This window comes from Equus quagga, chromosome 1 (assembly GCF_021613505.1).
Source record: "Equus quagga isolate Etosha38 chromosome 1, UCLA_HA_Equagga_1.0, whole genome shotgun sequence".
Classification (NCBI taxonomy): Eukaryota; Metazoa; Chordata; class Mammalia; order Perissodactyla; family Equidae; genus Equus; species Equus quagga.
Window position 1 is genome coordinate 7,143,736 of NC_060267.1, and position 21,402 is coordinate 7,165,137.

The window sequence follows — 21,402 nt, forward strand, 5'->3', positions numbered from 1 at the left end:
TGAGAAGTCAGTGAAAAAGCTATTGCTTATACTACTCTTGAAGTTAACATCTAAAATATTTATCAGAAGAAAACGAATTTAATGAGAACTTAGAAAGCTAATGTACCTTTTCCGGAATAAAATCAACAGCAGCATAAAAAGAAAAAGCAGACTCAAAAACAAAGGCCAAAGTTATATAAATTTGCATTATGTAGGAAAGCAAGTCTTGACCAAAATGACTTATAACTCCTTACCACTCTTGTCATACTGTTCTGACCTGTGTTGGCAAGTTTTTTTGAATAAATTATTAAAACATTTCAGTATATAAAACATGGATTTATTTTATTATGCTTACGAAGGAAAAAACACAACTGGTTGTATCATGAGCAAATTTCTCCAACCAATGACAATGGGAAAAAACTATAGTATATTATAAAATACTGAACAAAAATAGCTCCCAATTAAGCACGTAAACATTATCCAGCCCTGACTCTTCATCGTCATAATGTCCTGAAAAGGAGCTTCTCCCTACCAGAAGAGCCAAATGACTTGGGCCTCAGTTCGCAAATAGCTGGTTAAAGGGAGAATCCTGCTGACGCTAAGTATAAGGCGTCCCTTTCACCAAGTCCCCCTCAGCCAGCTCATGCCTAAAAACACTGGACACTGAGGAACTCTACCACAGGAACCTTTGCTTTTTTAGGCAAAAACTCCTGCCAACCAACTTCTATCGGGCCTGAATGGGCAAGAGGAAACACAGTACACAGCCTGGGAAGACTATTTGTACTTCGTTACGCACACCCTTACTGATTCCACTTTATTAAGAGACAGAGAGAGAGAGAAACCCATCCAAAACCCTAATTCCGACTACCACAGCTCACATGACTTTCATTCCCTCTCCTCTTCTACCACCCACTCCCTGGACTTCATCATCCTCCAGCGCAGCACTACTTGGCAATCTGAAATCCAATATCCCCACTATTATCCCAATCCCTGTCCATCTAGCTCTCCCACTCCCCAACTCCATTTGCTCTTTGATTAAACTGGTGCCCCTAGCCCCTTAGCCCCTCCATCTTCTTCTAACAGATCAAAGCTCTGTTGGATTTCCTTCTTTGGGAATCCAACCTACATCTCATGATCCATCATCATTTCAATCACTTTTCCTGCCAAGACTCTTAAGTGTTCCAAGTCAATATCTCCTCCACTTCTCCAAAGTGATCCAGTGCTCCCCTCAAACTTCCTACCCATCACTTCTTTCATCACTAACTACTCCTAGCAACAAGCTGGTTTCCTATCTCGCCAAGAAAACAGAGGCCACAGGCCAAACTGTCCACAACTTCCTATCTCTCCTGTCTCTCCCATATCCTTAATCTTAGCCTGCCCAGCTGCCTCTTTCCCTTTAATGCTGTTACTTCCCAAAGTTCTTTCTTTAGCCCTGATATGCTTACTCTATTCACTCTTTCTAACCCATCTTATCTAGTCCTGTGGCTTCTACTATCATGTATTAACTGATACTCCTAAATCTGAAATTCTAGACCTCTCTCTTAAGTACCAAACCATCATTTTCAAACACCTACTTACTGGTCAGTTCCATTTGGATGTCACACATAAATCTTAAACTTAATATATTCATGACTACTCTTTTTGGCACTAAAACATTTGCTTCTCCTATGATCCTTCTCTTAGTGATCCACCCAGTTTTCCAAGCCAAAAACCTGGGAGGCATGATAGATTTCTTTCTCTATATTATACAAAAGGTCACTATACCCTCGTAATTTTACCTGCTTAATGTCTTTTTAATCCATACTCTTTCAGCCATGTCTCCCACAATGCAAGCAACTTTCTGTCTACCTCTACTGCTACTGTAATGCAGGCAATCATCATTTTTAAAAATTTGCTCGCTTCGCCTCAATCTCAGTCCCCTCTAATTTTTCCCACCAATACTGTTACAGTAATACTACTAAATATAAACTGATCCTATGACTCTCTCTCTTCAAAAGCTTTAATGGCTCCCAATCACTTAAACATGAAATTTATTTTACATGGAATACAAACACGTACTATTTCCTCTGCTTAGAATGACCTCACCTCCCACTTCTTCTGTTGGCTACCTTCTACTCATGCTACTACGACTCAGCTCAAGCATTAAACTCTCTCTGGCCACACTTCCAAGCTCAGTCAGATTCCCCTCATCTGTTTCCAGAGTAGGGCCTGCAAACAGGAAATAACCAAAAAGTGTTTATTCATTAAATACATAAAGTTTCAGACGTTACTGCCTCCAAAACCAGTGAATATCAATAATATAGAAGTGATTTTACAAAGCTTTAAAGTAATTTTTAGGACAAAGAAAAAATTTTTCACACAAATATTCCAGAACAAATTAGTCAGTACACTTGTGCTAAAAAAAGTTACACTGAGGGGCCAGCCTGGTGGCAGAGCAGTTAAGTTTGAGCACTCTGCTTCACCAGCCCAGGGTTCACCAGTTCAGACCATCAAGCCACTGCTGATCAGGCCAAGCTGTGGCGGCATCCCACATGGAAGAACCAGAAGGACCTACAACTAAGATACACAACTGTGTACTGGCGCTTTGGGGAGAAAGAAGAAAAAAGAGCAAGATCGGCAACAGATGTTAGCTCAGGGACAATGTTTCCTCAAAAAAGCATACCTTTAAAAAAAAAAGTTACACTGAAGCATGAATGTTTACATTTAAGGACTAAGAAAGAAAACAGGAAAAAAAAGAAGGAAGGCATTGCTGTTATTATTTAATTATTACCTTTATTATAAAATGACAGTGTAATTATAGCCACTATAAAAAACAACTTAACATGCGAAGCATAGATTTATAAATGAAAACAAGATGGGGAAAACTATGTAAAAAATCCAAAAAAGTAGATATCAGTAAATAAGGCACTATCCTTTATGAATACTCTTTTCTTCTGTTTTTCTAACGATTTGAAATCTTAAAAAAATCCAGCTTATCATTAATTTAAAAAAAATTACAGCCAAGCATACGGCCAAAAAAGTAGAAACCACTAAAAACTTAAAATAAAGACTAAATATAGAAGGTCTCCTTCATTCCACCTTGTTTAAAAAGTGCTGAGGCAGGAGACATTCCCTCCGAAGCATATATGCGATTAGCACCGCACTGTGTTACGTTCCTGAGTAGTCTTATAGGAAAAATACTCCAAACGAGTATTTTTCAGGTAATAGCTGTGAAGATACTGGGAGAGTGTTAACTAGTACACCGATATATAGATGAAAAAGTTTCTTATGCTTAGAAAGGTTTTGCCTTAGGGTCTACCAAGCACAGCCCACCTCCTCCCCGCCCCCCCTCCCCCAAATAAATAAAACTGAAAACTTACCAGTTCTTCAAAGAACAAAAGCCAAAATTTGGCACTGCTATTAAATTGCCACGGAAAATTTAATTCAACCAAAATATTTCTTGAAAGTCAAGGCTCTCTCCTAAAAGATCATCACTATTAGGCTAATTACTTTATTATTGTTTTAAACTTGTGGCACAGTCAAGGTCATTTTTCAGTTCCTAAAGCAGGGCCCAAAGTATATGAAAAGTGCCATTGGGTAAGGAATCAAAGGTCTTACATTCAACAAATTCTTGTAAAGCGTGCACTATACAGGAAACTATGTACCAGAGATAATCAAATCCAGAATTAGTTTTGCCATTACCTCAAAGACTGGCTGCAATTACTAAACACCTCTTTAGCCAATGTTTAAGGAGAAAAAGCTCATGAGCTTTACTGAAAGTTCCTAGATCAGAAATGGACTGAGTTCTAGAGCCTCGTTTAAGCCACCTGTTTGGAACTCTGAATGCATTTTCCAACAGAAATAATGGAATAAATGGCAATTAAATTTCCAAGCTAGCCCACAAAGGCCTGTAATATAGAGGAATCATAGTTTTTATATGAATTATAAGAACTGGGAACTGTGAGTTCTATAAATTATTGTTAAAATTACAAAATAGGGGGCCAGCATAGTGGTTAAGTTCCTATGCTCAGCCTCAGTGACCCGGGATTTGTATGTTCAAATCCAGGGCGCAGATATACACACTGCTCATCAAGCCATGCTGTGGCACGTCCCACATACAAAATAGGGCAAGACTGGCACAGATGTTAGCTCAGGGACTATCTTCCTCACCAAAAATAAAAAAATAAAATAAAATAAAAATTACAAAATAGGATTTGACATTTTCTAAATGAGAGCATTTCTCTTACAACTAGAACAGACTAATTCATTAAAATTCTTTAAAACAGCTTAATTTCTTAAAATTACTTGTTTTAACTTTCAACAGGAGATGATATAGAGAAAATAATGAAAATCTATATCAAAACATACTAGTGAATATCTGACATAAAACATATAACAGTCATCTTTCAAAAAAAGACATATCTGGTTTCCATCTCTGGGTAATACTTGCTTACTTTATTAAAGAAATACTAGATGGAGTTTGTGGAAGACCGAGACCAAAGCACTTACAGACAAGTTAGGGTTCCTTGGAAGCCTACAATCCAAACTTTATTGGGTAAGTTTAATTACAGAATCTTTATAATAATAAAGGCAAAACATTTAGGTAAGTATGAAAACATTTCAGAATTCCTTGGTGACCTTTTAGGGCAAATAGTAAAAAACTCCAGGTATACCAAACTACATTAAATAAGAATAGAAATAAAATAATTGCTTTTACAAAAATGCCACTGGAATATCTTATTTCAGAAATGAGAAAAGAAACTGAGTAGCGTTTTTAAAAAGTTTAAGACAACTAAAATGGCATCTTAAGAGAAAAAGCCAATAGGGATTAAACGTTAAAAAATTTCAATTCAGAAAATACTTGGAGAATTTTAATTTGTAGCTACCATTAAGCCTCTTTAATAATACCCTTTTTGAGCTGACGACTTTCCCACCATAATCTAATAAATCCACCCTTTAACCCTATTTTACATCTGAAAGAAAATTGAAGCTCAAAGAGGTTAGGTAACACGTATTGCTAGCACTTAAATCCAAGTGTACTCCATTCGACTCCGAGCCCAGGTCTCCCATTACAGGACTGCTCTTGACAAGGCTGAACATGGTACTGTGGGTCTTCAACGTCTGTCGTAAACTGGTGTCTCGGGGTAATTTATTAATCCTTCTTGGGATCGATACGGAGCTAAGCTGCATGACACACGGCAAGAAGCACAGCTGCTTCTGACTCAGTGATACACACTACAAACGCGAGGAGCGGAGAGGCTCCACAACGGTGGACATGAGCTTTCAGAAGCAACAAACCTAAGTCTGACCACTCTGGCTTGGCTAAGCCAGAAGAGCCGAGGGTTACAACACACCCAGGTGAAATCGCCGAATCGGCTCCCTCCGCGAACTTCATCCCTAATCGGAGGAGAGGGGAGCAGAGGAAATCAAAGCGCCTGAGGCCTCCCCAAAGGAAAGTGTAAAGGGCGCTTGCGGGACAGCCCGCCGGCTCGCGAATCGGGACAGGGGAGGGCGGAGGGAAAGGACCGGGGCGAAGGCCCGCGCGGACCGGCCCGGGCGGCCCCCGCGCCCTCGCCCGACGCCGCCGCGGCTCACCTCCTTGACGGGCGGGAACTTTTTCCTGCATTCCAGGGACAGGGCCCGCAGGTCGCTCTGCATGTTCTCCAGCAGCTTCTTCACCGCCTCGGGGCTGTTGGTGCCGGACATGATCCCCCGAACTGCGAGCCGACTTCCGAGCGGCGCAAACGGACTCCGGCACTGTCAGCGCCTCGGGGCCACTGGCTGCCTCCCGGCGGCCCCGGCCCTTCGGCAGCCCGCCCCTAGGGCTCCGCGGGGGCTCGGCCGGGCCTGGGCGGCGAACCCGGAGCGAGCCCGAGCGCCCCCCGCAGCCTCCTCGCAACTCCCCGGCTCCTCTCCGCGGCGCCCCCCGCAGCCGCCCCGCCCCGCTAGGCTCCGCCGGCGCTGGCCGAGGAGCCCACCAGTCGGGCAGGTCCCTCCCGCTGCCGCGGGGCCCGGCTGCCCCGGTCGTCACCGGCCAACCTGGCAGAACGCTTCAGCGCCGGCCCCCCGGGCAGCCCTGACTCGCCGACGCCATTAGCCGAGTCGCCCACAATTCCGAGCGCGGCCGGGACACGTCAACCGCACTTCCGGGACCGCGGACACCGCCCCCGCAGCAGCCAACCAGGTGACGAGCCGCCGGCGGGGCGCGGCCGGGGGCGGGGTCACGCTGGGGGCGGGCCCAGTTCCGGGCGGGGCGCTTCCCCGGCTGCACTGCTGGCGGCCGCGTAGGGTTGGGGTGCTGGCGGATAGCCTCGTCCGGATTCGGTTTTTTCGGTGACAAGGGTCTGAACGGAGCCCCGGGTCCTCCTTGGCGTATCTCCTCGCGTATGTTTGTGTTAAATTGTATTTCGGTGTAAACACTTCGCTTCCTTTTGGATTTATCGTTTGTCTTGTCCCTCTTCGTTCCTGCCCCGTCGCGTCTCTGGGCCGGTAGCCCCAAATCAACGCCTACTTCCTGTTCATTTACTCCCCAGGACCTAAATTGCTGTTCCTCCAGAGAGTTGTACAAAGCGCCCTGGTGCACTTCCTGCGGAGTGGTCACTTATTTTCTTAATCTGTGAAATGAGCGATAAAACGTTCCAAACCCTCCGCTGGCTTTCCCCTTCACCCCGAGTAAAAGCCGGACTCCCTCGGTTCCCCACCCGGCGCCGCGCGACCCGGCCCCCTCCCCGAGCCGCCGGCCCTGCTCCCCGCCAAAAGGAAAGCTTCAGAAGCGCTGGGGTTTGTTTTGTTTCCTGCTGTATCTCCAGCGCCTGCGACAGTGCTTAGCACACAGTAGATGATCAATAAATATTTGTGGGATGAAGGAATACCCTACCTAAAACAGAGTTGTGATGCTTAAACAAGGAACTGATGGGAAAGCCAAATACAGGTGACGAAAGATAAACAGAAAAATCATCTGGGCTTCTCCGAAGATCCAGGTCAGTATACTTTTATACAAGACTTTTCGCAGCTACTGAGGAGGGAGCAGAGAAAGGTGGAGGGAAAGGCTGAACGAGGGTAGAGGTAGGACATGAAGAAATAAACACCTTCAGACAGCTGAGCCGGTAACACCTTTTCCGGATGGAAGACGGTGAACTGTGGGATTGTCAGTGGGCGGCAGTGTTTGACTGTAAAATAAGAAGGCCTTGAACCGCAAGTACTTTGTAAACTAAATATATATATTTTTTCATTTCAAGAAGCAGCAAAGCAAGGATGGTTGGAGGTGGCAGATGAGTAGGGAGCTCCGGAAACAGTAGTGTAGATCATCTGTGCCTATTTCACAACTTCTGGGAAATTTGACAGCTCCTACGGTATAAGCTTTATCTATTAAAAGCTGTGAATTTGGCAAAAAAAAAAAAGCTTAGGTGCAATATGTGGCAGACCTTATTCTTGGGGTCTCAGGGAGCTTTTAAAAATGGTCCTCTAATAAATGGCCCAGTTATCTAGGATCAAACTCCCACCCAGTGCCTTTCCTATGTAGACGATTTTGCTTTTGAAATTTAATTTTTTTGCTATTAGTAACTTTGGCATGATTGATTCAAAATCATCAGAGTCTTTTACATCTCTGTTATGTATAGTTGAAGGAATGCGATTGGAATTCATTAATTGAAAACAATACTTATAACAATTTGAAAAACTAAAATTTTCTTAAGGTGTAACAATTACCTATATTTACTATTCTGTAAATTTCTTTTAAAAAACAAAAATTAATAGTTTTCTGTCTACATATGCCCCGTGAGATTGTACTGCCCCAGAAACAATGCGTGACTTTATGCCAAAACTAAGCAAGTTAGCAGATGTAAAAATAATTTTTGATTCTACAGGTTAAGAAATCAGCTAAACTCAGGAGTTAGCATTCCGAAAAACAGAATCATTTCTCTTTTAATAGCAAAAACAAATTATTCAAATATATATTATCGTTCTCAAGTACCTCAAGAAGTACTTTCAAAATTGTAGCACACCTCTAAGTGTTGATGTAATGTAAAATGGTCTTCTGTGGCTACAAAATCTGTCTTCACTGAAAATTACATTAACAAAGGCCTGATTAATTTAACCTTTTATTACCATAAGTAATGCTTTCACAGCGTTATCAAGTAGTGGTTAAACCTCACGTTCTGCAGTCAAAAAACCCTAAGTTGGAATCTCAGCCCTGTTAGTTACTCCCTGGGTGACTCTAACAAATTACTTAACTTAATCTTCAGTTTCCACATCTTTAAAAGAAGAAAATACAAGTGCCTTCCTCATGCGGTGGTTCTAATGTCTAATTGAGATATTGCAGGAAAAGCACAATGCCTGGCACACAGTAAGGACTGAGTACATGTTTTAATTAGGGAGTAGAAAATGGTAGCTCTTTTGTGATCATTACACACGCTAAGTCTTTTATTAACTTATAAAAAGACTTAATTATCAGCAAGTTTTAACCTTCTAGTTGAAAATTAGGAAACTCGTGCCTTTTTCTGATCCTTTGTTATGAATCTTTTAGAAAACTTATCTATTTAAAAATGAGCATGTATTCATGTGTAACAAGAAAGCTTGTGTCATATTCTGAAATATCTGTCTCAATTTAGTGATGAAATACAAATATTACTCAATCTGCTTTTCTATGTTCAATCCCTCAGATTTCACCATCATTCTTTATTGTCCTCTTGGACTTTTCTCTCTTCCACCTATTCCTTGTCTGTTAGTGTTTCCCAGAATCCTATGCTCTCTATTCTTCTTAATTTATTCTCCCCAAGTGATCTTATGCACACCGATGGTTTCACTTACTCCCGATCTATTGATAGATTGATATCACCCTGTATAACCTCCATATTGACAAATACCAATAGAATGTCTAGATTAACAGAAATACCACAACAGAGACACCACTTGGGTTTACTTATCTAAGGGATGCAGAAAGGAATGTAGTTGCAATATCAGCTAAGAATGAAAGCGCAAGCTTTTAAACCTTCCAAATTCTCAGACCTTCTGGAATACGTAACATCAAACCTTCTGGAAATTTCACATCCCCTCCCAGTCCTAGGCTTATACACATAAAGCTAGACTAGTCCTGTAAGTAGCCTTCTCTAGAAACCACCTCACCTAAGCAATGTAGCCCATTAGTCTCCGAGTTCTACAAGGCACAACGTGATAGCTAAGGTACAGTATAGCAAATATTCAGACATGAACAGATTCTTTATTATCAGCCTCCCTGGGCTAACAATCTAGTCCAAGTACATTTCCTGAATTTAGTGCTATGGAAACAAAACTAGAAACTGTTACCTGGATATCTCTGAAAGTCATGATATCAAGCCCTTATACACAAGCTTATAAATCCAGAGCTCTTGTGTGAGATCCCGACATGAATATTCCACTGCCTGCTGGACATCTTTACCGAGAAGTCTCATTGGCACCTAACACTCCTCCCCAAAAAGAAGTTGGTCCTCTTCGTACATTATCTTTCTCCATGAAAGGCTCAACCATCCATCTGCTTGTCCAGACCGGGAAACTGAGAATCAAACTTGGCTCTTCCTGCTCCACATCCACTGCGTCTCAGCTGAGTCAAATTCTGTTCATTCATCCCCTTTCCTAACCTTCCACCTCACCGGCTTTTCTCCGTTCTCACTAGCTTGGTTCAGGCCATCATCATCACTCACTGGTTTAAAACAACAATTTCCAAAGTATAATCCTTACCTCCAGTCCATTTTCTATTTATTTCCTGGTCCTAGAGTCTTCTTTCTAAAATGAAAATATGAAGCCCTTTTACGATTTTCTGTTGTTTTAAGATTAAAGTCTAAACTCCTTTACATGGTGTGCTAGTTTGATCCTTTTAGATACCTCAAGCAGCAGAGGTTCAAAGAAAGAATACATGTGAAAATAAGAGAGAAAGGAATTCCAGGCACAAAGCCAGGCCCTATGGGAATAGGAAAGGTGTGGCTTCACAGAGCCTGCAGTGTAGTTTGGGAACTAGAAAGCGCTTTGGCCTCCATAACTGCTTGATTAATCTCAGCAGCAGATGTGTTCCGCTTCCTTCTCCCTCCTCTAATGCTTAAGTGTTACCGAGACACATCCACTCTATGTCTGCTAGTATTTCTCCTGCTTCTGCCAGCCAGTTGCCTCAGTCCCAATGCTCTGTCATTGAAGTTCGGCTTCCTCGTGTCTCCTGCTACCTCAAGGCTCTGCTGCTCTTCTTTCTCAGTCTATTTAGCTTCTGTCTCACTACCCTACCAACTATATACTTTCCTTTTATGCATCACATTCAAATTTCTGAAGAAAAAGAGCCTAAGTAGTTCAGCAAATCGAATACTATAGATGGTGTGTTCCGATTGTGCTATGCTTTTTGCTGGGCCACTTCCTAGGTCACTGAAGGGAATACAGATCAACTGTCCTTGGAGCAGGGGGACACCCCTGGCCCAAACAGCTGTGGTCAAGGGTGATTGGTTTTATGGGGTCAGGGTAAGGTGTTCCCATGGTACAGAACATAGGCATGTATGCTGAAGAAAACCTATCAGAGGTCTGTTAGTTGAATGAATTAATAAGAAATTTTATTTGCAAATGTATTTATAAGTGCTTTTTTACCCACTTTTTATCAGTAATTATGTTTTAAGTAGTCTCACTCTATTATTTTTTCCTGTGTCATCATTAATTCTCTCACTCTGAATTACTTTTCCTGAAATTAATTCATTTTTACAATTTTCTTTTTTGACTTTTCTTTTAAAAGAATTTTACTTTTTACTTGTTTACTTTGAAAAGAATTTTACCAGAAATGGTTAGTTTTTAATGCCTCTTGGTACATGCTGTCTATGTATTTCTTAAAACATATTCTCAAAGAATCCCTTAAGCTTTAATTTTCAGAATTAAAAATTATAACTTACTGACTGGTCTAAATTACATACTGGCTGAAGAATACAGATGATTTCTTTACAGAATAAAGAAATGATTACAAAAGGCAAATTATGAGTAGAGAACCTATAATTTCCTATTTCCAACACTGCGTTTCTAGATGTAAGGATAAGTTGCTTGTATCTTTCTTAAGGTTACTCTCCAAAATTATTTTTTAGGGGCCAGCATGGTGGCACAGCAGTTAAGTTCGCACATTCTGCGTTGGCAGCCTGGGGTTCGCCGGTTCGGATCCCGGGTGCGGACATGGTACCGCTCATCAAGCCATGCTGTGGTAGGCATCCCACGTAGAAAGTAGAGAAAGATGGGCACAGATGTTAGCTCAGGGTCAGTTTTCCTCTGCAAAAGGAGCAGGATTGGCAGCAGTCAGCTCAGGGCTAATCTTCCTCAAAAAAACAAAAAAAAATTATTTTTAAACTCACTATTTTCTGTCTTTGTTATAACTGCTTTCAGAGCACAAAAATGGTTCTTATGCGTGGCACATTAAAGTTTGGTTGGTGTTTTGTAGAATGGCAGTAACACTGAAGTGACTATAAAGGAACAGTTTTTTAACAAAACAGCCATCTTTACTACAAGACATCTCTTAGCTGGTCCTTCCCTAACTCCTTGTATCCTGGAGTGCAAATGGTGCAGAAATAGTTCTGCTCTGAAAAGACAGAAGCAACAGTCACCCCTGATCGATGGCCTCCACTCCCATAGCTCCCAGAATGTTTTCACCAGCAAAAGTAGGAGGGGACAGTATACAGGTTTGCCAGGGTCTTTCTGTGTTACTGAGGTAGAGATTGAAATACTCCACTGCAGCATTTTCATAGTCCAGAGGATTATGGACTCTTTCAGCCTGTGGTTGTGATGAATTCTGTGAAGATATTTAATATTAACAACAAATTATTCTAGAGGTGTTTTTTTCTAATAGTTCCATTATTTTGTACCACTTTAAGACCTTGTGCTTTATTCTTGCTTTCCACCTTTTCCTGAGACCAAGACCACGCTGGTCATCCTTTGCTCCTTTAAATCACCTGTCTCATTGCCTTGTCTCCCACTGGAAACCACGTTGATGGGGGCTTCAGGCCAGACTTGTCATTCGTAGTCTTCATTCCGAACTGCCCTCCTGGACTTCCTTCTCACACCTGACTCTGTCCTTCGACTCCAGCCTTACTGGCTGAATTGAGCTGGGTTCCCTGGGAGCAGGCCTTCAGGAGAGATTTGTATGCTGTGATTTATTATGGCCGTGTTCCCAGAAGAAACCAGTAAGAGTGGAGAAGGCAAGGAAGTAGAAGAGGCCGATCAGGCAAAGCCCCAGGGAGGGCAGGGGAATTTGGGGAACCCCTTCGGCCAGGGAGTCCCTCACACACATCTCTCCCAGTTCCTCTGGCTCTTGTGTATGTGGGGCAAAGAAGCTACGGAAGCCCAGGGGACAGTCTTTTGGAGGCAAAAGCGTGCTGAAAAAAAGGGGACAGAGAAGACCGGACAGGCTACACAGAAATGATAAAAGGGATGGGGATCTGGACAGAATGCTGCCTACACTGGTGTTCCTGGGCCCCCTCGGTCGTTACCCCTCCTAGACCAGCTCCTCCCTGAGACCCTCTGCCTCCGCCTCCGCTGGTGGACAGCTCTCTCACCAGGCGCCCTCTAGCCCAGTGGTTCTCCATTGGAGCTGATTTTTCCCACTCCTTGCCCTGGGACATTTGGCAATGTCTGGAGACATTTTTGATTGTCACAACTTGGGGTGGGGATACTAATGGCATCTCGTGGGTAGAGGCCAGGGCTGATGCTAAACATCTTACAGCATGCAGGGCACCCCTTCTCCCCAACAAAAAATTATCCAATCCAAAATGTTGGTAGCACTGAGGTAGAGAAACCCTGCATCTAGCATTAGTTCCGGCAGTTTGATCACTGTTTTGTTCTCTTTGAAACCCTGACTTGTAACCTGGTACCTCAGTTCTTTAGGAATATTCTTATGAATACCCAGGCGCCTCCTCAGACTGAGAGTTAGTGCCTGAGCCCAGCGCCATGTCCTGCCCACCTGCCTGGAACTCAGAATATTGCCTCCCTGTATGGAGGAGCTTTGTCTGCCCACGTGGCTGAACAACATGTTCCTCTGGCTGGATCTTCTTAAAGTCAGTTATCAACCCTGAATATTAATATTATCTGTTGTTTGTTAATCTGTTCTTCGATATCAAATGCTGCCTTCCTGTCTAGACTTCTTCCTGTGGCCTCTGGTTCTTCCCACTCCTCAACCTACTGCTCTTTCACCAAATGGGCACATATTGTTTCGTCCTCCCATTTTCCCTGGTTAGCCCTACCTCTTTGCAATTACCATGTCTATGTCCAGCTGCTTGACTAGACACCTCAAAATGTACTTTAGAATTATAAGACCTGTCCCATAAAGCCAGGTATAGACGTAGGAAATCGTATTTGTTTAGCTCGATATTCCCTAACTGGAAAAATCAGGAGACGAGTGCGCCACACACAGCAGGCTGTAGACCAAGGTGGTCCTCTGAGTCCTCCTCTAAGTCTGAAGAGGGGCGATAGTTACCATTTATGGAGCAACTGTGTGGGAAGCTCTACACGACACGCATTTACTATCTCATTTAATTTAACCTTGGCAAAAAATCCTGTGAGTTAAGAATTACTGCTTCTGAGGGCTGGCCCCGTGGCCGAGTGGTTAAGTTCACGAGCTCTGCTGCAGGCGGCCCAGTGTTTCGTTGGTTCGAATCCTGGGCGCGGACATGGCACTGCTCATCAAACCACGCTGAGGCAGCGTCCCACATGCTACAACTAGCAGGACCCACAACGAAGAATATACAACTATGTACCGGGGAGCTTTGGGGAGAAAAAGGAAAAAAATTAAAATCTTTAAAAAAAAAAAAAAAAGAATTACTGCTTCTGTTTTACAGATGAGGAAACTCAGGCTGGTAGAGATTTAATTCACTTTCTAGAGGTCCTCTAGCTAGTAAGCAGTGAGTCAGGATTCCAACACAGGTTTTTGACTGTAAAACTTGTGCTCCTATGTCGCATTTCAGAAGTGACATGTGATCCCGTGAAAAATCTGATACAGTTTGAGGCCTGTCTCCTCCTTTGATGTATTTCCTGAACACCTTATTGATTGGAACCTTCCTTTCAGATTGATTATCTGTGTAGGAAGAAAGAGCTTTAGGGTTGTCCCAGCGCTAGTACATCTCCCTTTGGGCAATCACACACTGCATTTAATTGTGAGGTTATTTCTCTGTCTCCTTGCCATACCACAAGTTCTTCAGTGGAAAGGCCCGAGTGTTATTCATAGCTTATACATGGTTCATAGTTATACATGGGCAAATGTATATAGGTTTCAATAAGCATTTGTTTTACTTATATGGATCCTTGTCCTCAATCATAGAGGAACAAAGGTACTGAGAAAGTTATCAAGACAAGAATTCAGGGCCGGCCCGGTGGCGCAGCGGTTAAGTGCACATTTTGCTTCGGCAGCCCAGGGTTTGCCAGTTTGGATCCCGGGTGCGGACATGGCACCGCTTGGCAAGGCATGCTGTGGCAGCTGTGCCACATGTAAAGTAGAGGAAGATTGGCACGGATGTTAGCTCAGGGCCAGGCTTCCTCAGCAAAAAGAGGAGGATTGGCAGCAGTTAGCTCAGGGCTAATCTTCCTTAAAAAAAAAAAAAAAGAATTCAAACAAAGGAAAACAAAATAAGGGACTAGGGGGTACACACTGAGCAAATCTTGTGGAAGTGAGGGCCACCATGTACCAGCCACCCTACATCTTTTTCCAAATAGCTGCTTCCTTCCTTCAAGGAATATTTGTTGAGTGAATGAGTGAGTGAGTGAGTAAGGAAATGAATGCTGCTACTGGGATGAGATTTCTTTCTTCACATTTTAAGACCTCAACTGTAAAAATACCTGGCCATTGTGAAAACAACCACATGTGGCATATGATGTGTGTCAGAAGTAAATGTCTCAAAACTTTGAAATAAAACGAGTAACAACCAAGAATTCTTGTTGAGATCAATGAAGACAGTGTAGATTCTTGACCAAGACTTGGGTACTTTGTGTGCAGTAATAGACGAGTTCCGTGACTATAGTGATATCCCTGACATTTGATAAATCTTTTCTTTTATAAATTATTATATTACAAGATTAGTGACTTTACATTTTTAAAATTAGTGTTATGAAAATAAAAGTTACACCAGTAGCAGGAATACCAAAACAAACCAAAACACCCACCTTCCCACCATCTTATTAAATTGTTGGTCTTCATTTTTCTGTTTCCTTGTAGTTCCTGTCTATGTTCATACCTAATTTTTACCCATCATTAGCATCCATTTGAGTCTTTTTGACACAGTGTGCTGCTGCAGCATCATTATTAACGTGATTTGATTCTTCCAGGCTTCAAGTATGTGTCCCTAACTCTACTTTACCAACCATCCTCTTGGCAGAAGGTACCTGCAGCGTCACACCTTTGCTCACAGTGCCCCATCTTGCCTCTGCTTCTTCTCCCTCATTTTCCCCCTTTTCTGTTCCACCCTATTTCACAATGGCCTCTGTCCTTACATCTTGGCTTCCATGTCCATGACTGGCCTTAATCCTAACATCACTAGTCCCTCTGACACTGGCCCCACATTCTCTCTCCCCTTTTTCCCATTGGTGGCCTTTCCTCTGCCTCAAAGGTATCCCTCGCCATGTAGCTCTATTCATTTTCTACTTAGTATCTCCTCCACCAGTTGTCTTATCCTTGCCGCCAGAGTCCTCTCTGTCATTAGACCCCGACTCTCCCCATCTCTCCCTTTTCTTGTGCTCAGATTTGGGCTCCTCTCTCTCACCAGCACATTTGTTGGCTCTGGGCCTGGCCACCCCTCCCTTTCTTTGCTTTATCCTTACCTCTGGGCACCTCTCTTACAGCAGGGTGCTTTTTGCCCTGGATTCTATGTTTGTAATGGACTTTCAGTTACCCCCGCATGTTGCCTTTTCCCCTCTCCCGTGAAAGCACACTCAGATTTTTGTCCCCCTTCCCTTACTAGACCTTACTTGGTCTCTGGACTACATGTCCTCACCTGGCGACATGCTCTCTCAGGACATGAACATCTACCAGTCATGGCCCAACCCTTGAATCCCAGTGATTCATTGGTCTTTCATCCCCCACCACCAATCCTCTCTGCATCACCACCAGCAGCCTCTACTTGCACTGTAACTCAATCTGAATCAATTCTCCATGTCCCATGGACGTCAACCCCAGGCAGTCCTTCCTGACTGGCCTCTTCTCTCCCAACCAGCTCAGACATCAAGGGCTCAAGCCTGCTCCTTTCAGCCTCACCAAGGAAGGGGAACATCCCCTCTGAGCTCAGATTTCATGTCTGGAAGAAGTCGGTAGAGACGGCTTTAGATATTACTACCATGGTCAAAGAATCCTGGGGAAAGACCCCCATCTTCCTCAACCACAATCAGGAGACATCCCAAGAGTTTGTGAGCTGGAAAACTCAAAAAAAAGTAAAAGAAGTTCTGAGTATGTGTAAGGTTCAGGGAACTGAGGAATGCCCCTTACCACAGAGATTCTGGGCTTACCGAGATCCAGGACAGCCATGTCTCCACAAACATCGGAGCTTCTTTAGGAAAAAAAAAAGATGTAAGCAATGAATTTAGGGATTTCAGCGGTCAAAGAGACCAGGGAAATTGTCAGGTCCTTGCTTCTCAACAACTATCAGGAGACTTTGTAAGAACTAGCGACCTTAGAAATTACTGTATGGTAGATAGGAATGTAGTCTGGCGGTCAAGATTTGGCCCAGGTTCATTTCCCAGTCGGAGAACCTCATCACCTGTCTGGTGGTTGTCACACTGTGGTGCTGAGTGTTGCTGTGATGCTGAAACCTCTGCCACCAGGATTGCAGATACCAGCAGGGTCACCATAGTGGACAGTTTTCAGCAGAGCTTCCAGACTAGACAGAAGGACTTGGCCACTCACTTCCAAAAAAATTGGCCATGAAAGCCCTGTGAATAGCAGTGGAGCATTGTCTGAGGTAGTGCTGGAAGGAGAGAGGATGAAGCAAAACGACTGGGCAGGGTTCTCATCTACTGTCCGCAGGGTGCCTAGGAGTCAGAATTGACTTGATGGCACTAACAACGAGATAGTCATCTATATGGTCTAGGGGCTTCAGCAGGCAAGGAATGCCCCATACCACATGTTGATTGCCCAAGATCCAGATCCAGGCTAGCCATGCTGTAAAGAGCAGCTTCCTGGTAAGCTTGGACAGAGAGCCCAAGAACCAGCCAGGCCTGTTTGATTGCATTGCCCCTAGCCTCAGGCAGCCTGACTTCTGGGTCTGTGAGTGGCATCCAGAGCGGGTCACAAAGATGTATCTCCTACAGAATTTTCTATTATCTTCATAAATTTACTTTACACATTTAGTCTTGAATATATTTAGGATCCACCTCCAACTATCATGTTAGGAAGGAATATGACTGACTTTTCTTCAAATGGTTATCTATTTTCCCCAAAACCATCCATCAAAAAGTTGGTCTTCTCCCTGTTTCCATGGGGTAATAAGCCTCAAATATATATGGGTCTATCTCTAAACTCTCCATTCTGTTCCAGTGTGTATTTATCTGTTCCTGTACTCTGGTTTGTCTCCCTGGTTTTGTACTATGTCTTAATACCTACTCCTCCCCATGTGGCACTTCTTTTACAACTGAAAAAGTTAGGCAACTATGGACTGTTGTTCTTTCAAATAACTTCTGACTGTTGTAAGAACTACCAAAAAAAAAAAAATACAGCTGGAATTTTATTGAGATTGCATAGAATTTATGGATTAATTTGGGGAGAATAGATATGTTTATAATAATGTTATCTCCTTAAACTTACAAAATATCTTTCCATTTATTCAAATATTTCTGTCTCTTAATAGAGTTTAGAATATTTTTTCATAGATAATCTCTATATTATTTGATAAATTAAGTTTTTTAGATACTCATATTTTTGTTTAAATTATATATTCTAGTTGATTATTACTCATATAGAGAAATGTCATTGATTTGTATCAATTTGTCTTGTATCTGGTACTCATTCTGAATACTCTGATTCATGCTAATAGTTTGCTTGTTGATTCTAAGTTTCCTAGACATATGATCATGTCATCTGGAAATAGTGAGAGCTTCATCTCCTTTTTCCAATTCTTACATTTCATTTCTTTTTCTTTTCTTATACAGCTTACTAGGTACTGCAGAACCAGGGAAAATAGTACCAATGAATGCGAGCAACCTTGTGTTTTCCTGATCTTAAAGAGAATACATCTAAATTTTTTCCATTAAGTAAAAAGTTTGCTGTAAGTTTTTGGTAATAAACCTTTATCAAGAAAAGGGAGTTTCCTTCTATTTCATGTTTGGTAAAGGTTTTATAAAAATCTTAGCATACATGGTAATCATTACAAAGTCTTCTGAGTTGATCATATGATAATCTGCTTTAGAATATTAGGGAGGAATTATATTGCTAGACCTCTCTGATATGGATTATGCTTACATTGTTAGAATAAACTTGATGATAATGATTTTTTTAAGTAAACTATTGGACTTTCCTAGTATAGGCATTTCCTTTTAATGTCATTAATCCATTTTTGAAAATGAGATGTTGGGAGTGAAGTCACTGGCCAATAAAAGTTCGAATGCATTTCACATCAACCCAAAACCCCAAATAAGTTTTCTAAAACATAAGAAAATTCATAAAAAGCCTGTAAGTAACAAACAGTACTGTAAAAATATAAAATGCTTAACACATCACTTCCTGATCACCATAAAATTAAGTGGAAGGTGATAGGTGGACATTGGCAAAGCTCAGCTGAGGTGTTGTCTTGGCCCTTCTGTTTTTCCTTCTGTTTCTAGCCTGGAAAGCAGATATAATAACTGAACTTTCAAGCAGCCACTTGGTGATTTTAAGGGTGGAAGCTTCATTCTAAGAATGGTGGAGAAGAAAGCCTGGCTCCTCTGTGGCTTTGTGGAGCAGCTTTATTAGCCTTTGACTGCCTGTTTCCCTGGACTTCCATTAGGTGGGAAATGAGCCCTTATATGTCGCTATGGATGTGCCTCTGTTTCGAGCAGCAACTGAACATAATTCCTAGCTGGTCCAGGTATCTTGTTATTCAGGCCCGCGAGCTCTTATTCCTGGAGGTATCAGGTACCTGGTCCCATCTTGTGTACTGCAGGAGGGCCCCAGCCCTGCCCTGGTTTTTATTCTTCCTGGTGAGTTCCAGCTGAGGGGTAGGGAAGGGAGGAAATGGGGATGAGCCTCCCGGGCAGAAGGTCCCTGGCTATTGACCACTCCCTTTTCTTGCCACTTCTTTGGGCAACTCTTCAGAAACTCTCTGCATCTTTAAAAGAAGCAGCACCAGAGGAAGACAGTTTCCTTACAGTGTAACACAGTCATCCCCCCTTACCCATGGGGATATGGTCCAAGACCCTGCAGTGGATGCCTGAAACCAGGATAGTCCCGAACCCAGAAATACTATGTTGTTTCCGATACATACATACCTATGATAAAGTTTAATTTATAAATTAGGCACAGTAGGAGATGAACAATAGCTAATAATAAAATAGTATAATTATAACAATATGCTGTAATAAAAGTATGTGAATGTGGTCTCTCTCTCTCTCTCTCAAAATCTCTTATTGTGCTGTACTCACCTGTCTTCTTCTTGTGCTGATGTGAGATGATACAGCGCCTACATGATGAGATGAAGCGAGGGGATGATGTGGCCTTGTGACCTAGTGTTAGGTGACTATTGACCTTCTAATCATACATCAGAAGGCGGAGCATCTGCTTCTGGACTGTGTGACCACAGCTAACTGAAACCGCGGAAAGCAAAACCAGAAACCGTGAATAAGGGGGGGATACTGCACACAGGTTCTGAGGATTAGAAAGGGAGAGCATGAGTTTGCAGCCCAATGTTGTAAAGGATGCCGGCATGGCCGCTCTCCCTCAGCTCACCCTCTGCACCATCAGCACTACCACTGACAGTTGCTATATTGAAAATTTGGCTGGAGCATCTTTGGAAAATAGCTCGTTTCATGTAGTGTCACAGAAGCAGCACAATCTCTCTGGTAGGTAAAGATTCAAGGACTTATTTCACATCCTAAGTCCTGTTTGTATATCCGAGCAACTATTTTGCCATCTTTCTTTGAGGTCGTTACTCAAATGTGACTTTCTCACTAAAGCTTTCCCTGAGCATCCAGTTTTTTCCAGCTCCCCCATATCTCTTCCCGGCTTTATTTTTCCTTCAAAGCGTCTAACATATGGTATACATTTTATTTATTCTGTTCATCATCTGTCTCCTCCACCTGCATAGGGGTCCATTAGCACGGGGTGGGGGAGTGTTGATTTTTCTTCACTGCTGTAGCCCCTGTGCCTGGCAGATAACAAATGCTCAATAATTATTTATTGAATAAATGAATCCCAAAGTGTTACACAGGCATTTCCCTCTATCAAGGGTGGCTGCGATCCTTTAAATCAAAATCTAAATGCTGTTATTCAGAAGCACCTCCCAGTGCCCCAAGCCACCCCTGAACTCCCCAGGCTCATGAGTCCCCTGGGTGTAGGATCTGTTCCTTAGTTTGAGTGACGTATCAATCAGAGGTGGATGGCTTTTTTAAGGGGGTATTTGAGGAGTGCTTGGTAAAGGGGCTGTTTACAAAGGTTTGGGCAGGCTTCAAAGAATCCTTAAGGGAAGGTGAAACACCCTGGGCTAAAGTCCTCCGGAGCTGTTATCCCCCATCCTCTCTCCCCACCCACCTGAAGAGAAAAGGAGAAGGCCAGGTACTGGCACCTGGTGAGAGAAGTTGTAATGGTGGCCTGTGTAGACAGAGAAAACCCAGGTGAGCCTGCGGGCAGGGAGCTGGAGGAATAATGCCTTCCCTCACTCTCTTCCCTCCTTCTGTCCTCCTGCCAGTGCCTCCCATTTGGCCAAACCCAAGAGGAAGCCCGAAGGTATGGAAGCCATCCATGCAGTTCAATTTCCTAGAGTACCGAGAAGGGAGGAAAACAGTGGAGAGTGGATTTGAAAGAGAAAAAAGAAAATATTCAGCACAAGTGGTAATCATTCATGGTCAGTTGTATAATCTGTAACTTTTCTTTCTGTAAAATTCTTTCCTGCCACTGCCCAAGCCCCAAACAGATTCTAGAAGGCCAATTGCATGTGACCCTGATTATTTTTATCGGTAGTGTCTACTACCCATTAGCTTCTCTACCTGGATCTGCTACACCTCAGCGCACTCAGCACCTCTGTCTATGACCTATGGGATCCACCTGTTCTCAGCAGTGACCGTAGGTAGCATGCCCCCTTTGATTAAGATCATATTTTAACCACTGTCCACCCGTTTACTGAACACATGAGTACCTCATGTACTTTCTCCCTTCAGCCCCTATGTCAGAGGACACTGATGGCCAATGGCAGAGTTAGTAGTGTTCTGTATTCTTTGCTTAGTTAGCATGGTGAGGTCTCTGATACCATCTTCTAATTGAAGCAAAGCGTTGTCTTTCTAATGTTGACCTAGACT

At 42.8% G+C, this 21,402-nt stretch overlaps 1 protein-coding gene across 2 annotated transcripts in view; it reads right to left on the minus strand.

The window, feature by feature from the left end:
• The window catches only part of MON2 (MON2 homolog, regulator of endosome-to-Golgi trafficking), a 103,966-nt gene extending 97,895 nt beyond the window's left edge, over positions 1-6,071 (minus strand). For both annotated transcript variants that reach the window (XM_046658089.1, XM_046658080.1), the window contains exon 1: positions 5,554-6,071. In XM_046658089.1, coding sequence (XP_046514045.1) covers positions 5,554-5,664 — 111 coding nt within the window. In that variant the 5' untranslated portion in view covers positions 5,665-6,071. The remainder of the gene's footprint in view (positions 1-5,553) is intronic.
• Positions 6,072-21,402: the final 15,331 nt, after the last annotated feature.